The sequence below is a fragment of the Microchirus variegatus genome, assembly GCF_963457635.1.
Source record: "Microchirus variegatus genome assembly, chromosome: 2".
Classification (NCBI taxonomy): Eukaryota; Metazoa; Chordata; class Actinopteri; order Pleuronectiformes; family Soleidae; genus Microchirus; species Microchirus variegatus.
In genome coordinates, this window is record NC_139803.1 from 11791674 (window position 1) to 11804554 (window position 12881).

Sequence of the window (12881 nt, forward strand, 5' to 3'; positions counted from 1 at the left end):
ACAATAAAGGCACATTTCAACGTTTTTTCAGCATATAGACCACTTTGGACCAGGTCCTGATCCAAAACCACTGTATCTAGACTTCTCAAATCAGGTGGTGTAGCTCAGTGGTTAAGACCGGTACACTTGTGTGCAGAGACATAATGGTCTACCAAGTTCAGCGCCACCCCTGGCTGGTCGTACTCATGCACATGTAATATTATGTAAAAAAAAAAATCACTTCTACGCCCCTGTACGCAGAAAAAACGACACAATACATTATAAACTGTGTTAGTTTGAGTGTTACTTTACCTGTAATATAACTCTTCCTGACAACAACACCTCTGCAGAGCTCACAAAAAAACAAAAAAGCTTCTGACTTCCGTGTTTATTTCCGGGTTTAGGGGAGCATAGAGCAAGCGCAGTCGTGTTACTCCCATAATGCCTGTCGTGTGAACGACGCCACATGACCGCGCTTTGCTGTGCGCGTACACGGCTGTGACGTCACTCTGGGAAATAAGATTTGTCTGGGCTTTTTATGGCCTTAAGGAAGGTTTTTACAAATATGAAACTACATGAATTAAACAAATAGAATATAAAGATATATAAAAGACCGTGTCCATGTCTCGATGTGTCCTGTGGAAAGATTTACAGGCGTCTCTTTTACTTATTATTATTACTGTATTTAATGGGAAAACTGTGTTTTGGGGTATTTTTTGTTGCAGTATCCAGAGTGGCCACCATGACAACATTGTCTTTAAGGCAGAGGATGCGGTGCTCTATCCAGATTTTATAATACATCCATGCAGCAGATCCACGCCGTATTTTCCCCCACGCTTCCTATTGTTACGCCCCGCACGTCACTCGCCGCCCCCTCCCCTTAGCAACAGAGGGAACATGGCGGCGTCCAGTACCGCGGAGACCTCTCCGGAGATATCAACGCCGTTAAAGATCCCGAAAACCGAGGTGCCATCACCGGAGTCGGAGGATTTGAGTGACAGTAACCTATACCACTCCAACCCCCCGACGCCGAACCGATTCTCGCCTCTGAACGTGGCCTCGGGCACCGCGGGCCGGACGGCGGCCTCATCCTCCTCCTCCAACAGCTTCACCGCTTGCCGCGGGATGTCATGGACCCCGTCCGAGACGAACGCTCTGATCGCGGTGTGGGGCAACGAGAGGCTGACGGAGGCGAGGATGCAGCAGCTGGAGGTGGCGGGCACCGTGTTCTCCGGCAAAGCCCCCGGTCCTGCCATGTACGAGCGGGTGTCCAGAGCTTTGTCTGAGCTGGGATACGAGAGGACCCCCTCCCAGTGCAGGGAGAGGATGAAGGTGAATGATCAGGTTATGGAATCAGTATGTTTTTTTTACTGCGTGTTCGTCCTCCATCACCGGGGATCTTTAACCTGCAGCTGCTGTCAGTCACACCAGTGCAGCTGATCTGTCTAATTTGACATGACATTAAATATAAAGTACATTTAAAGCTGCAGTGTGCATTTTTTTAATGGTATTAATTAGCCTTATTTGGTCTTTGTGAACATAAACAATGTAATATTACATGTACGCTGCATCTTTATATGAAAATTGACTATTTTAAGAAACCATTATCCCACATATAACAACCTGTTTGCAGCTGCCCCGCTTTACTGCAACTGTGTTGCTGCTGCTGACTTCCTGTGTGCAGTCGGTGTGAAAATGTCACCGGGCAACACCAAAATCAATGCTCAAAATCAAGTCATTTGGGCAGAGGCGATTCTAGAGTCTGTAGGGGCCCTAAGCAAAAATTCCCAGGGGGCCCTTCCTTCCAACCAGTGTTCATCACCATTATGTTATAAATAATCTGACACCAACGAAAAATGCATGAGTTCAAAATATTTTTTTTCCCCCGAAATGAATGAAATAACATGGAAAAACCTTGTAATTAAAAAGTATGTGAAAATATAAATGTAAAGAACAATAAAATACTGTAAATAGCTTTTAAAAAACTATATAAACTTAATATAAAAACACATTACACTGTAAAGAACCCACATTATAAAACAATATAAATATATAGAACAATAAAATACTATAAATAACTGAAAAAAACATATATAAACTGAGTAAAAAAGGTATGTATTACACTGTAAATAATCCTCTTCATTTTCCAACTTGCAGAACGATAACTTCACACAGGTTAACATGAGGTGGGTTTTTGGGAGGTTTTGACTGAGGTTGTCATTGCAAATTGCCCATTGTTGTTTAAGGGGGACTGGGAGGCGGCTAGTCACTGCACATTTCAGTAAAAACAGCCCTCAGGCTCCGAGTGTCGGGGTGCCCCCTATCGGCTCTGGGCCCCAAGCAGTTGCCTGCCTTGCCTGTTCAAAAGCTGCGCCTCTGCATTTGGGGCTTGTTCAGCACTGTGTGAACTAACTTGACCGTGGTTTGTCATTAAAAGTTGCACACTACACTCTCATGATTGCTTTTTTCTTTAGAATATAGGGTCTCATGTACACTAGTTACTCCTGCAACAGCAACAACTGCAGGTAAACAAACCTAAGAGTCTAAAATCGGGTCAGAAATTGAATACAATAAAACTTGCATTGAGTCCAGATAGAAACCCACAATCCCAAAATGTTCCACCTGGCATCAGGGTCAAGTAAATAATTCTCCGTACATAAATTGTGATTTTCACACACAGACGCTGCGGCGGTGCTACAGTCGCGTGAAGGAGCACGGTATCGGCAAACGGAAGAGCAGCTACACTTTGGAGCAGCTGGAGAAGGTGTTCGGCCAGGGCGGCTGGGACTCCCAGAGCTGCGCCCCCGTCTTGATCAACAGCAGCGGTCTGTATCAGGAGATGGAGTCTGATGGCAGCACCCTGGAGGACTTCTCCCAGGAGGACTGGTGCAACCAGGCGCTGGACTCTGCCTTCCAGGAGGGAGACATGGAGACCGGTGAGGTTGAGTGGCCGGAGAGCAGTGCACAAGACACAAGAACACAACTAATATTTGTGCTTGTTTTTGTTATGTTTTTTTCCCTTCAGATGAAATCCAGGTGCCTAAAAGCAGAGCTCTACAGATTCAAGCGGAGATGTCAGAGCAAACCCAGTAAGTAAATGTGAGCAGAGTCCAGTCCGAATCCACATGGAGCTTATAAAGATTTGCTGTAAATGACACTGTGGGGAAAGATTCAGTGGGATTGGTATTGAACAGCGATTCCCTCAAATTAACCAATTTGGCTTCTTAAGAACAGGAAATGATCATATACAAAGAAAGCATTTGATATGTTGGCATTATTAAAGGTGCACTATGTCATAAATCTACAGCAACTGGCCATAAAATCCTCCTAATATGTCACAGAGACTCAGGAATAATGTTCATATAACAAACCAACAACAGTACAGCCAAAATATTTGCATTAAAAAAATATATTTTGCAGACTGCAAATCATGTTTATGTTTTGAAATCTTGTTTTGGCATGTGTCGCCACCTACCGCCGTCTACCAATCATTGCAGATAGTAGAGTCTCAGCTGCCCAGCAACCACGAGTTGCCAGTTACGTCAGAAAACGACGTAACTGGTATTTTGAATTTGAACGTAGCAACCGTTTTTGGCCACATTCTTACATATGGCACCTTTTATAATAGTATTTGGCTGCTTTACCACTGCCAAACCTGAAAAAAACATGTTGTTGTTGCTTCTTCTCCACAGAAAAAGGGACATGATGCAGACCGTGATGCGCATCCTCGACTCGGTGGAGCTCAAGTGGGAGCATTTCCAAACGTGGACCGACTTCTCGCGGCTGCACCTCTCCAACAAACTGGCCATCTTCGGCGTGGGCTACAACACGCGGTGGCGCGAGGCCGTCCGCTACCACTACGCCGAGATCAGCTCGCAGGTGCCGCTCGGCAAACGGCTCCGCGAGTACTTCAACCCCGAGAAGCCCGAGGGCCGCGTCGTCATGACCAAAGTTCAAAAGATGAACTGGAAGAACGTCTACTACAAGTTCCTCGACATCACCATTAGCGAGGCGCGCTGCCTGGAGCTGCACATGGAGGTGGACTGGATGCCTGTGTCCAAGTCTAGGGATCCATGCTGCAGCAATGGCACGTACCACTACCTCCTTCCAGGGGACATCCCCAAGGCGTACGGACTCTACGCTGTAGGCTATGAGGCGCCGTGTTCGCCCAGCGTCGTCGTCGCCGCTCACGCCTCTCCCCTGAGTGACGTCAGCTTACCTCAGTGTGATTCAGAAAACGGGGCTCGGTATCTGGCTGATGGAGAGGACAGGACTGTGGCTAAAGTCACGTACTGCTACTTGGGCATAGCTGAGGACAGGACCATACAGCAGTGCCTCTTCCAGCACTTTCAGGGTTCCGGCAAGCACCACGTCCCCAGGGAACCCTCAGCATTGACACACTTCTTGCATGAGAACTCCCGCGGCGGCGTCGCAAGTCCGGGCGGCGAGGGAGGCGTAGACTTTTTTAATATTTACCTTAAATTCATTGAGGTGGAGCTGGACTTCCTCTCAGCAGGGTCCCTGGTGGAGTGCCTGGAAACGGCTGTGGGTTATCCGTTGAAATACAACAACAGAGGCATGTTTTAACCGCACAGGGCGACAGCAGTGACTTGAATTCACTGAAGAACGCAAAGTAGAGCTGCAACTAACGATTATTTTCATAATCGATTAATCGTTCGGTCCATAAAATGTTTAAAAAAACGTTGATCGGCATTTGTCAAATCTGGGAATGACGGCGATCTCGAATGTCTCGTTTTGTCCACAAACCAAAATGATTCAGTTTTAATGATTTCTTTGTTCTGTGGAGCAAAGAAGCGAAGAAAATATTCACATTTAAGAAGCTAAAACAATCTTGTTTTAATCATGAAATACGCTTCAAACCGATGAATGGATTATGAAAATAGTTGATATTAATTCTAAATTCTTGGCGTGACCAAGTCTGTTATAAAGAATGGATCCTAGCTAACTTAGATCCTTATTAATTCTAAAAAAAAAGAACAACACAGAAAAATGCACAATATGTCGGATATATTGTGTAAAAACATGGGAATAGTAGGGTAACTATTGAAATATGTAATTATTTTCAGCTTATGTGCACTACAAACGTTTCTGCTGCTTATTTAAGTGTAAATAATTATTGCTTCGTCAGGGAGTGTGGGGGTTGGAAAGGTGACTATTGCAGTGCGCATCTGTCTACCTCAGTAGGATGTAGCAAAAAAAACGAGGCAGCGAGGGGACCATAATTATTGTGGAATTTATTCTGAGACTGCCTTTCACTTTGACTGTTGAGGCCTGGACCTGAATCCACGAATCATCTCGACGCCGCCTCTCGATAAAACTCCGCGGAGAATCGCATAAGCTCGTAGGTCACACTGAACAAATACGTTGCCCGACGGTTTCATTCGTGTTTAAAATGAGGGTCCGTGTTGGTGAATTATCCCATACGTGATCCCACATTCCACTCCGGTATTGTTGAGTCACAGGGGGCAATATTGCCAATTCCAAAGATCCATAGATTGTCTAATAGACAATCTATGGTGAATGTGACCTTTGGTCCGGTTAGTTGCAAATCTCAAGGCTTTAAAAATAGATTCAGACCTTTTATGGAACGCAGTCCAACATGGACCATAAGCTTCAACTGCACACGCTCCAGGAAGGACGGAAGACAATGTGTGATCAGATCAGCGAACGTGCGATGCCAGAACCAACATGGAGTCCTTTTTAAAGTACGAGTGGAACCGTGGGCATATACAGTGTTATGTGTGAGGCTATAAAAGTAACTTGTGATGGGTGTTTTTTTTTTTGCACTTCTAACTGGGCTGCAGCTAGGAGATGCTCCTATGCAAATGAGGGATATTTATATAAACCAATCAGTGTTGGCCAATTGTGGAAACTTGTTGATGCAGCTGGGCAAACAGGGATGCAGCTCAATGTGGCAGTTGCAAGTAGACAAAATGCAAGTATACATATGAGGCTTGAACTTGGGACCTTAGACGCCAAAAGGGAAGTCGCCGTCTTAGTAGTTTCAAGATGGCGTCACATGAAAATGAGTCAACCACTGGGGTGGAAAATGGTACATTTACAAGCATTAACTGAAGGGGACAAAGTTTAAAGGTGCCAAAATTCTAACTTTTTTAGGGATAAAATTCTCATCTGTAACCTGTAAAATCGCTCATGGCATTTGTCCTTTTTTATAAATATCGATTTAAGACGCACTATCGGCTCAAATATCCATGCAGATGATTAGTCTAAAGATGGCGTGTCGATTGGTGTCAGTTGAGCAAAGATTGTGCTAGTTTTTAAGTTTTCGATAGAATCTGAGTGATGGGATTCATCGTTTACCACCGTTAAATGCACACAAAAAGGTTGAAAATGTGCAAAGTTAGGTTTATTTTAATGCACGTTATGGTTCAAAGAAAAAACAACAGGAGCCTAAAGTCACAGCTTCCTGTTTAGACTAAAATGCTTGTTTAACGTGTCCTGACAGTTTTGCGCTAGCAAACACTGAGGTTTGACGTCTTGCTTCACATTCAAAAACACTACTTTTGCGTGTTTTTGTGTCGCGTCATCAGACAAAATCGGGAAGCAAGTAATAAAACATTGCATAGTTGAGTAAATACTCTATGTACAGTATCGGTGGCCTGTATTCTGGAGCATCTCTAGCTGCACTTGTGGGATGTACTGTATGTGTCGGTATATTGTGATTATATTTCCAGTTCCTCTCACGTACCGACTGGCGATTTCACACAAATCAGTGTTGCAGGATTATGCGATTTCACACCAGGTTGAGATTATAAGCTGCAGAGGTTCGTTCGCTTCTGACCAATAATCAAAAGACGAGCTCTTAAAACGTGATTTTCTGAGGTTATGTGCAATGTGCCAGGAGAAAAATCAAAACAATGGACGGCAATTAATCTATGTATATAAAAAAATCTACCATATATCTATGAAGATATATAAATATATATATATTTAAGAGTATCACTGTATTCTCGAGCATTCCGGCTTTTGCAATCTTGCGGTGTTCATTTGTTTGGCTCTTACGGCGTACGAAGGTAAACATAGATATTTTCTATTTTATTGGTTCACACAATGTCTTGTATTCGATTGTTTCCGAGTCACCGTCTTGTATGTTTACATGTTTGAGAAACGAATAAAAAAAAAGGGATGGCTTTCACTGTCATTTGCCACACAGTGGAGATGGGTTTGTCCGAGTCATTTTGTTTTTATTTGTTTTAGTCTGTTTTTGTTGCTTTTTGGAGTAGATCGGACTCATTACTGTGCCTCTAAAGTTGTTAGAAATAGTAATTTCTATTCAATTTGGAGTCTAGTACAACAGTATTAGACTTTAGAATCTCATAGTCTATTCAATTACCTCAATCTAAATTAAAATATATATTGAAATTTTAAAGAATTGTACGTTAAACGTTGTCCAGTGTGTCTTTTACGCAGCAGATGTTTTTGATATGTCTCAGTAGGAAAAGCAAATAGGTAAATAATACAATGAATTATGGCTGAATGCCATTTAACTGCTTCAGTTTCCAACCCAATCCAATCCAACTTTTTTTGTAAAGCACTTTAAAACAATCACAATTTGTCATAAGGTTATTTAAAGGTAGAGATTACAGAGGATAATGGTGAAAGAGGTGCTTTTATGTTAAAATTATTTATAATGATTATTATAGCTGCTAGATTACGTTCCATGAGCAGTGTGGATTCAGACCTGGAGGGTGTCATTCACATATATGGCCAGCAGATGGCCACAGACAGCCATTGTGGTAAAACCATCCCCACCAGGTTCACAGTTGACAGTTATCGGATTGTCGCTGAGAAAAAGTAATATTATGTGACAATCGAATGGTTCTCTGTGAGAATCAGAGCCAAAACAAACACTGTGTGTGTGTGTGTGAGTGTGTGGAATAGTTTGTGACAGGACACAATGCCGCTGACCTTTAAGTAGAAACGTGTGTGTGTGTGTGGAACAAATATCTGGACGACTCGCCTTTTACCAACACCGTGTATAAAGATTTTTATGAAGTCAGGTGTTTCTTTGAAATCTTTGAACAGTGCATTCAAGGAGACAGCGTATCTAACAGAACGACGTGCACTGCATTGTGCTCCGGTCTGTGTTGGTTAATAATTGATGTTACATTTTTCCATTCACTATTCTGTTTACACTGTCGCTACAAAAAAGAGTCTGAGTCAGAGTGAAGGGATACATACATACATACATAGTGTATGTATTCATGTTGTTTGCTTTTGTCTGAAATGACACGTATAATAGGCTTTTTCATTTACGCAGTTGGTGTGTGAAGTCCTTTGCGCGTATTTGCCAAAGTGACATGTGCAAGAGTTGATTTTAAAGGTGCATTATGTGATAAATCTAAAGCAACTGGCCATAAAATCCTCCTAATTTGTCACAGAGACTCAGGAATAATGTTCATATAACAAACTGAACTCAACAACAGTACAGCCAAAATATTGCATTAAAAAAATCTTCTGCAGACTGCAAATCATGTTTTGGCATGTGACGCCACCTACCGCCGTCTACCAATCATTGCAGCCGAGGAACCACGGGTTACCAGTTATGTCTGAGCTACAATGGCGGAGAAAACGAAAGCTAAAAGACCACGGGATTTTGAATTTGAGCCTTGTAACCGTTTTTTGGCCACATTCTTACATACGGCGCCTTTAAAATCGGAATCTCGGATGTCCTTCAAAGTTTCTTTCAAAATAAGAGCCCCGCTGTCGCTTAAAGCATTCGGCGAAACCGCTGTCATGCGACACTAATGGTTCCAGAAAGAACCATTTTGATCCAGAGAACCCTTTAAAACCCCTTTCCTGAATAAAGGGTTTTGTAAAAAGGTTCTACCTTAAGCCAAAAAGGGTTCTCCTCAAGCCAAAGAACCTTATATGGTTCTAATTAGCACTTTTATTTCAAAGGGCGTATGTCTACCTTACTTTTGACATCATAGCCACAGAAGGATTTGTCTATCTGTGTTTGTTTTATTAATATGTCAAGAAAAAAGCAAAATACACATATATCATGCACGAAAACCCAAGTAAAAATTATTAGATAAGAATGAAAACTTCAACTGGATCCTGTGAGCGATATCCTTCTGCTCATTTTGTTGCTCTGGATTAGAATCCAGTGTTATAACCTCTCTGCTCTGCTCAAATTATTATTTTTCTTTGTGCACCGATAACAAAAAGCAAGCCTGTTTTGACAGATCTCTTTCCCTCTCGGATGCTGCACACTTCAGCCGCGAGGCCCAGATGCAATTTGCAAAACAGCACAACAAAATCTCATCCCCCCCACACACACACGGCCATCGTCGGACCCTGCTACTTTGGATTTAATCACAGGTGTAACCCCTGCTCACCTCTCATAATTGAGCAGTCCTCCTGCATTAGCCTCACGCCAGTTGCTCAGGCAACCGGGCGACCTCAGAAAATGAAATAAAAAGGGGGTCTGGCCACCTCGGAGAGTACAGGTCACTCCATATTTTTTTTTTTTACATCACAGGGTGAGCTCACCTTTGGGGATTCATGTCAGGCTGAGTCCAGTCTGTTCCTCTGCTTTCAGACCCCCCCCCCCACACACACACACCTTTTCACACATGGATGGAGCAGGAGCTTTGCAAAGGGGAGTGTGTGGAGGAGAGGAGCTTTGAAAGAGGGCTGATTGTTGAGGAGAGCTTGAGCCAGGGTATTTGAAAGCAGCAAGTTGCACATTAGAGGATCCTTAGTGAGACTTTTTACTCAAATAATAATACGTTTTATAGAAACCTGCAGTAGACTGTGGATTGAAAAGGAATATTTCATCCAAAAGACGATATAATACCAATATTTCACTTTGCAACTCTCTGCTTGACAGATATTTAATGATTGATATTTAAGGTTTGCATAATAACAGCAAAGGCAGCAGTCCTGGAGCAGTGATGTTGATATTTCCACCAAGTACATCTGTATGCGGAGTATTTGCAGTCGTACAACCAATAGTAATACCCACATTCTCTGAACTGCCTCGTGATTGGGTCTCCTGAGTCAGGTCCACCATGTTTATGCTACAATGACTGAGTCTTTGCCAAATTCTGAGGCCAGGTCATGTCAGGACATTTACTCCCTTCCAGTTTTCCTTCATTATTCTCTAAATCAACTTCTCAGACTAAGTGCTACCCATTTTTTTCTTTACCCTTTCTTGACCTTTCCTTTTCAGTACATGCATTCTTCAAGCCGTTGTCAGTGAAAAACAACTGTGGGTTAAACGTGTTAAATAAGTCTTTATTCTGACAGCGATCACCCATCTCTCTCAGGGACGTTCAGTGGAATTGATAGACAGTCCTTCGCTCTGGTTAACTTGTCCATAAAGGCTGCTGTCAACATTTCAAAATGGCAGGTAAATAAAAGGTCGAAGGTACAAATGCATGCATTTTCTTTCACAGCAGATATTTCTTTAAATGAAATAGTAGGACAAACACAGGATTTACCAGTAACATTAATAAAGGTTCCACTCCAGTATTAACAGATCTGTGTTATTGTTCACGTGCAAGGGTAGATTATGGTAAATACTTGCAGTTTCTTTTCTGATTTTTTTCTTTTAAACCCCCCCCCCCAAAAAAAAAATTAAAAAGAAAACTGCATACATATTTTCTGGATGTGTTCCAGTAAAGTGAAATAGAAATAATTATCCTCTATTGTTGTTATAGCATTGTTAAAACAACACATCTAATGGTGGCCTAAGACTTCTGCACAGTACTGTATATGATATATATTTAAAGCTTCATTATGTAAATGAAATTCATACAACATACTGAACTCACCAAGAACAGTACAGCCAAAAATATTTGCATAAAAAAAAATATTTTGCGTACCGCAAGTCGTGTTTATGTTTTAAAATCATGTTTTGGCATGTGGCGCCACCTACCGCCGCCTACCAATCATTGCAGTCAGTAGAGTCTCAGCTGTCGATCAACCACAGGTTGCCAGTTACGTCTGAGCTACACTGGCGGAGAAAACAAAACCTAACATTTTGAATTTGAGTGTTGTAACCGTTGGCCACATTCTTACATATGGCGCCTTTAATTTTTAAAGCACTTATATATACTATATATGTTTATACAAACATATTACATTCATTCACAAACCCACACAATTACAATTTTGGGATCAAATGTGTATTCATGATTGTGAAAATGAAGAGAAAAATAATATAGATTATATATAGGCTATATATAATTAAAAGTTTGGAAAAGCCTTTTTCATCTTCATATAACTTCGCCAGCGCGTGAACAGGTGTACCTGCGTCACTTCTGGACGGAATCACGGATGTCCTTAAGTGTTTCTTTCAAAATAAGAGCCCCGCCGTCGCTTAAAGCATTCAACGAAACCGCTGTCATGCGTTGACGCCTTTATTTTTTGAGCCGGCAAGCGGAAGTAGTCGGTGACTGTTGAGGCAAACCTGACGACAGTTCGCTCGCTGAGGCTTCATCGCCTTTCTCTCTCGCTCTCCTCAGCGAAGACCACATGCGGAGTTCCACTCACTGTTGCACTTGCTCTCGAGTGTCGCGGAGGAGGAGAAGAAGAAGAGGAGGACACGGAGGAGGAGGAGGTGGTGGTGGTCACTTCTTCTTTAACCCGTCAGAGGCTTCTTCCGCGTCTCCTTCAGCTCACCTGAAGTGTCCCTTACCTACAACGTCTCCACAGGAGGAAGGAAGGAAGGACGGAAGGAGGGGAGGAAGGAAGGAAGGAAGGAGGACAGACTTCAGTGACGCTGCTCTCTTTCTTTCTTTATCATACACACATTAATAATATAATAATATAAATAAAGCTGCGTGAAGACAGCGAGAATGGAGGTCAGCACTTCTTCTTCTTCTTCTTCTTCTTCGAGGAAACTTACTTTGCTCTGCTTTGCCTTGGTGTGGGGGCTCACAGGTGAGTCAATATCTATGCTATCTATATCTATATCTACTTATATGTGTGTAAAATATGAAAATAATTTTGATTTCTGACATTAATTATCATTTTATATATCATGTATTATAATGCACACTGTCTGCCTTTATGTCAATAAGTCATAATAACTCCCTTACCCCTTATAGGACACAGTAACAACATATTCATATCCATATAAATACATGAACATATAAATAAATAATATATTGACATTACATTCTTCAATATGTAAATGTCTATTTTTACACCAGTCATTCAGATATCAGTCATAATAATCACTGCTGTCCTGCTGAATATGTGTCAGGGCATGATGATGATGAGGTGGATTTAAGGCTGTAACACCTGTTTGTTTTTCACAGGATTTGAAACAAGTGTGTTACACATGATTATGTCTTCCAGGGAAAATAATCCCTTTATATCTGCTGTAACATTGGCTCAGCCATCGCACACTCACTCTCTCTCCATCGCTCTCTCTAGCAATGTATTAAACTCCTACTTCCACTGATCGCTGTACAGTACACGCAGCCTACTTATTTCCCCCTGCCAGCTCTTTGATTCTGAAAATTGGGGCACAGTTGAGCAGCCTGCAAATGTTTTTTTTTTTTCTTTTAAGAAATAACAAGTTCTAAATGATTAATTCAGGTACAAAAAAAAAATTATGAAAGACATCCAGAATAACTTGAAGCAGTCTCCATCCAACTGCACAAGTGCCAATGCGTTTAACTGATCATTTGTGATACATATAAAAAGGCAGCACAGGTTTAATGTATATTCATATCAATAAGGTGACCATTCTGAATCCTTGTGTTATAGTCAGTCGTTTTTTTTTAGTTTTAGTCAGACTAAGACAACAATTTGGTTTCTGGTCAATGTCATGAAACAAGTTAGACCGACTAAAATCGTGCTAGTCTTAGTCAGACTAATGAAAAATGCGATTCATAGTCTGA

General features: G+C 41.9%; 1 protein-coding gene across 1 annotated transcript; it reads left to right on the plus strand.

Annotated features, from left to right (window-relative positions):
- Positions 1-858: 858 nt before the first annotated feature.
- msantd2 (Myb/SANT DNA binding domain containing 2) lies at positions 859-4566 on the plus strand (the record flags this gene model as incomplete). Its single annotated transcript, XM_083910533.1, has 4 exons — positions 859-1311; positions 2660-2915; positions 3005-3068; positions 3672-4566. The coding sequence occupies exons 1-4, from the start codon at positions 877-879 to the stop codon at positions 4564-4566; spliced, it is 1650 nt and encodes a 549-aa protein (XP_083766659.1). The 5' UTR covers positions 859-876.
- Positions 4567-12881: the final 8315 nt, after the last annotated feature.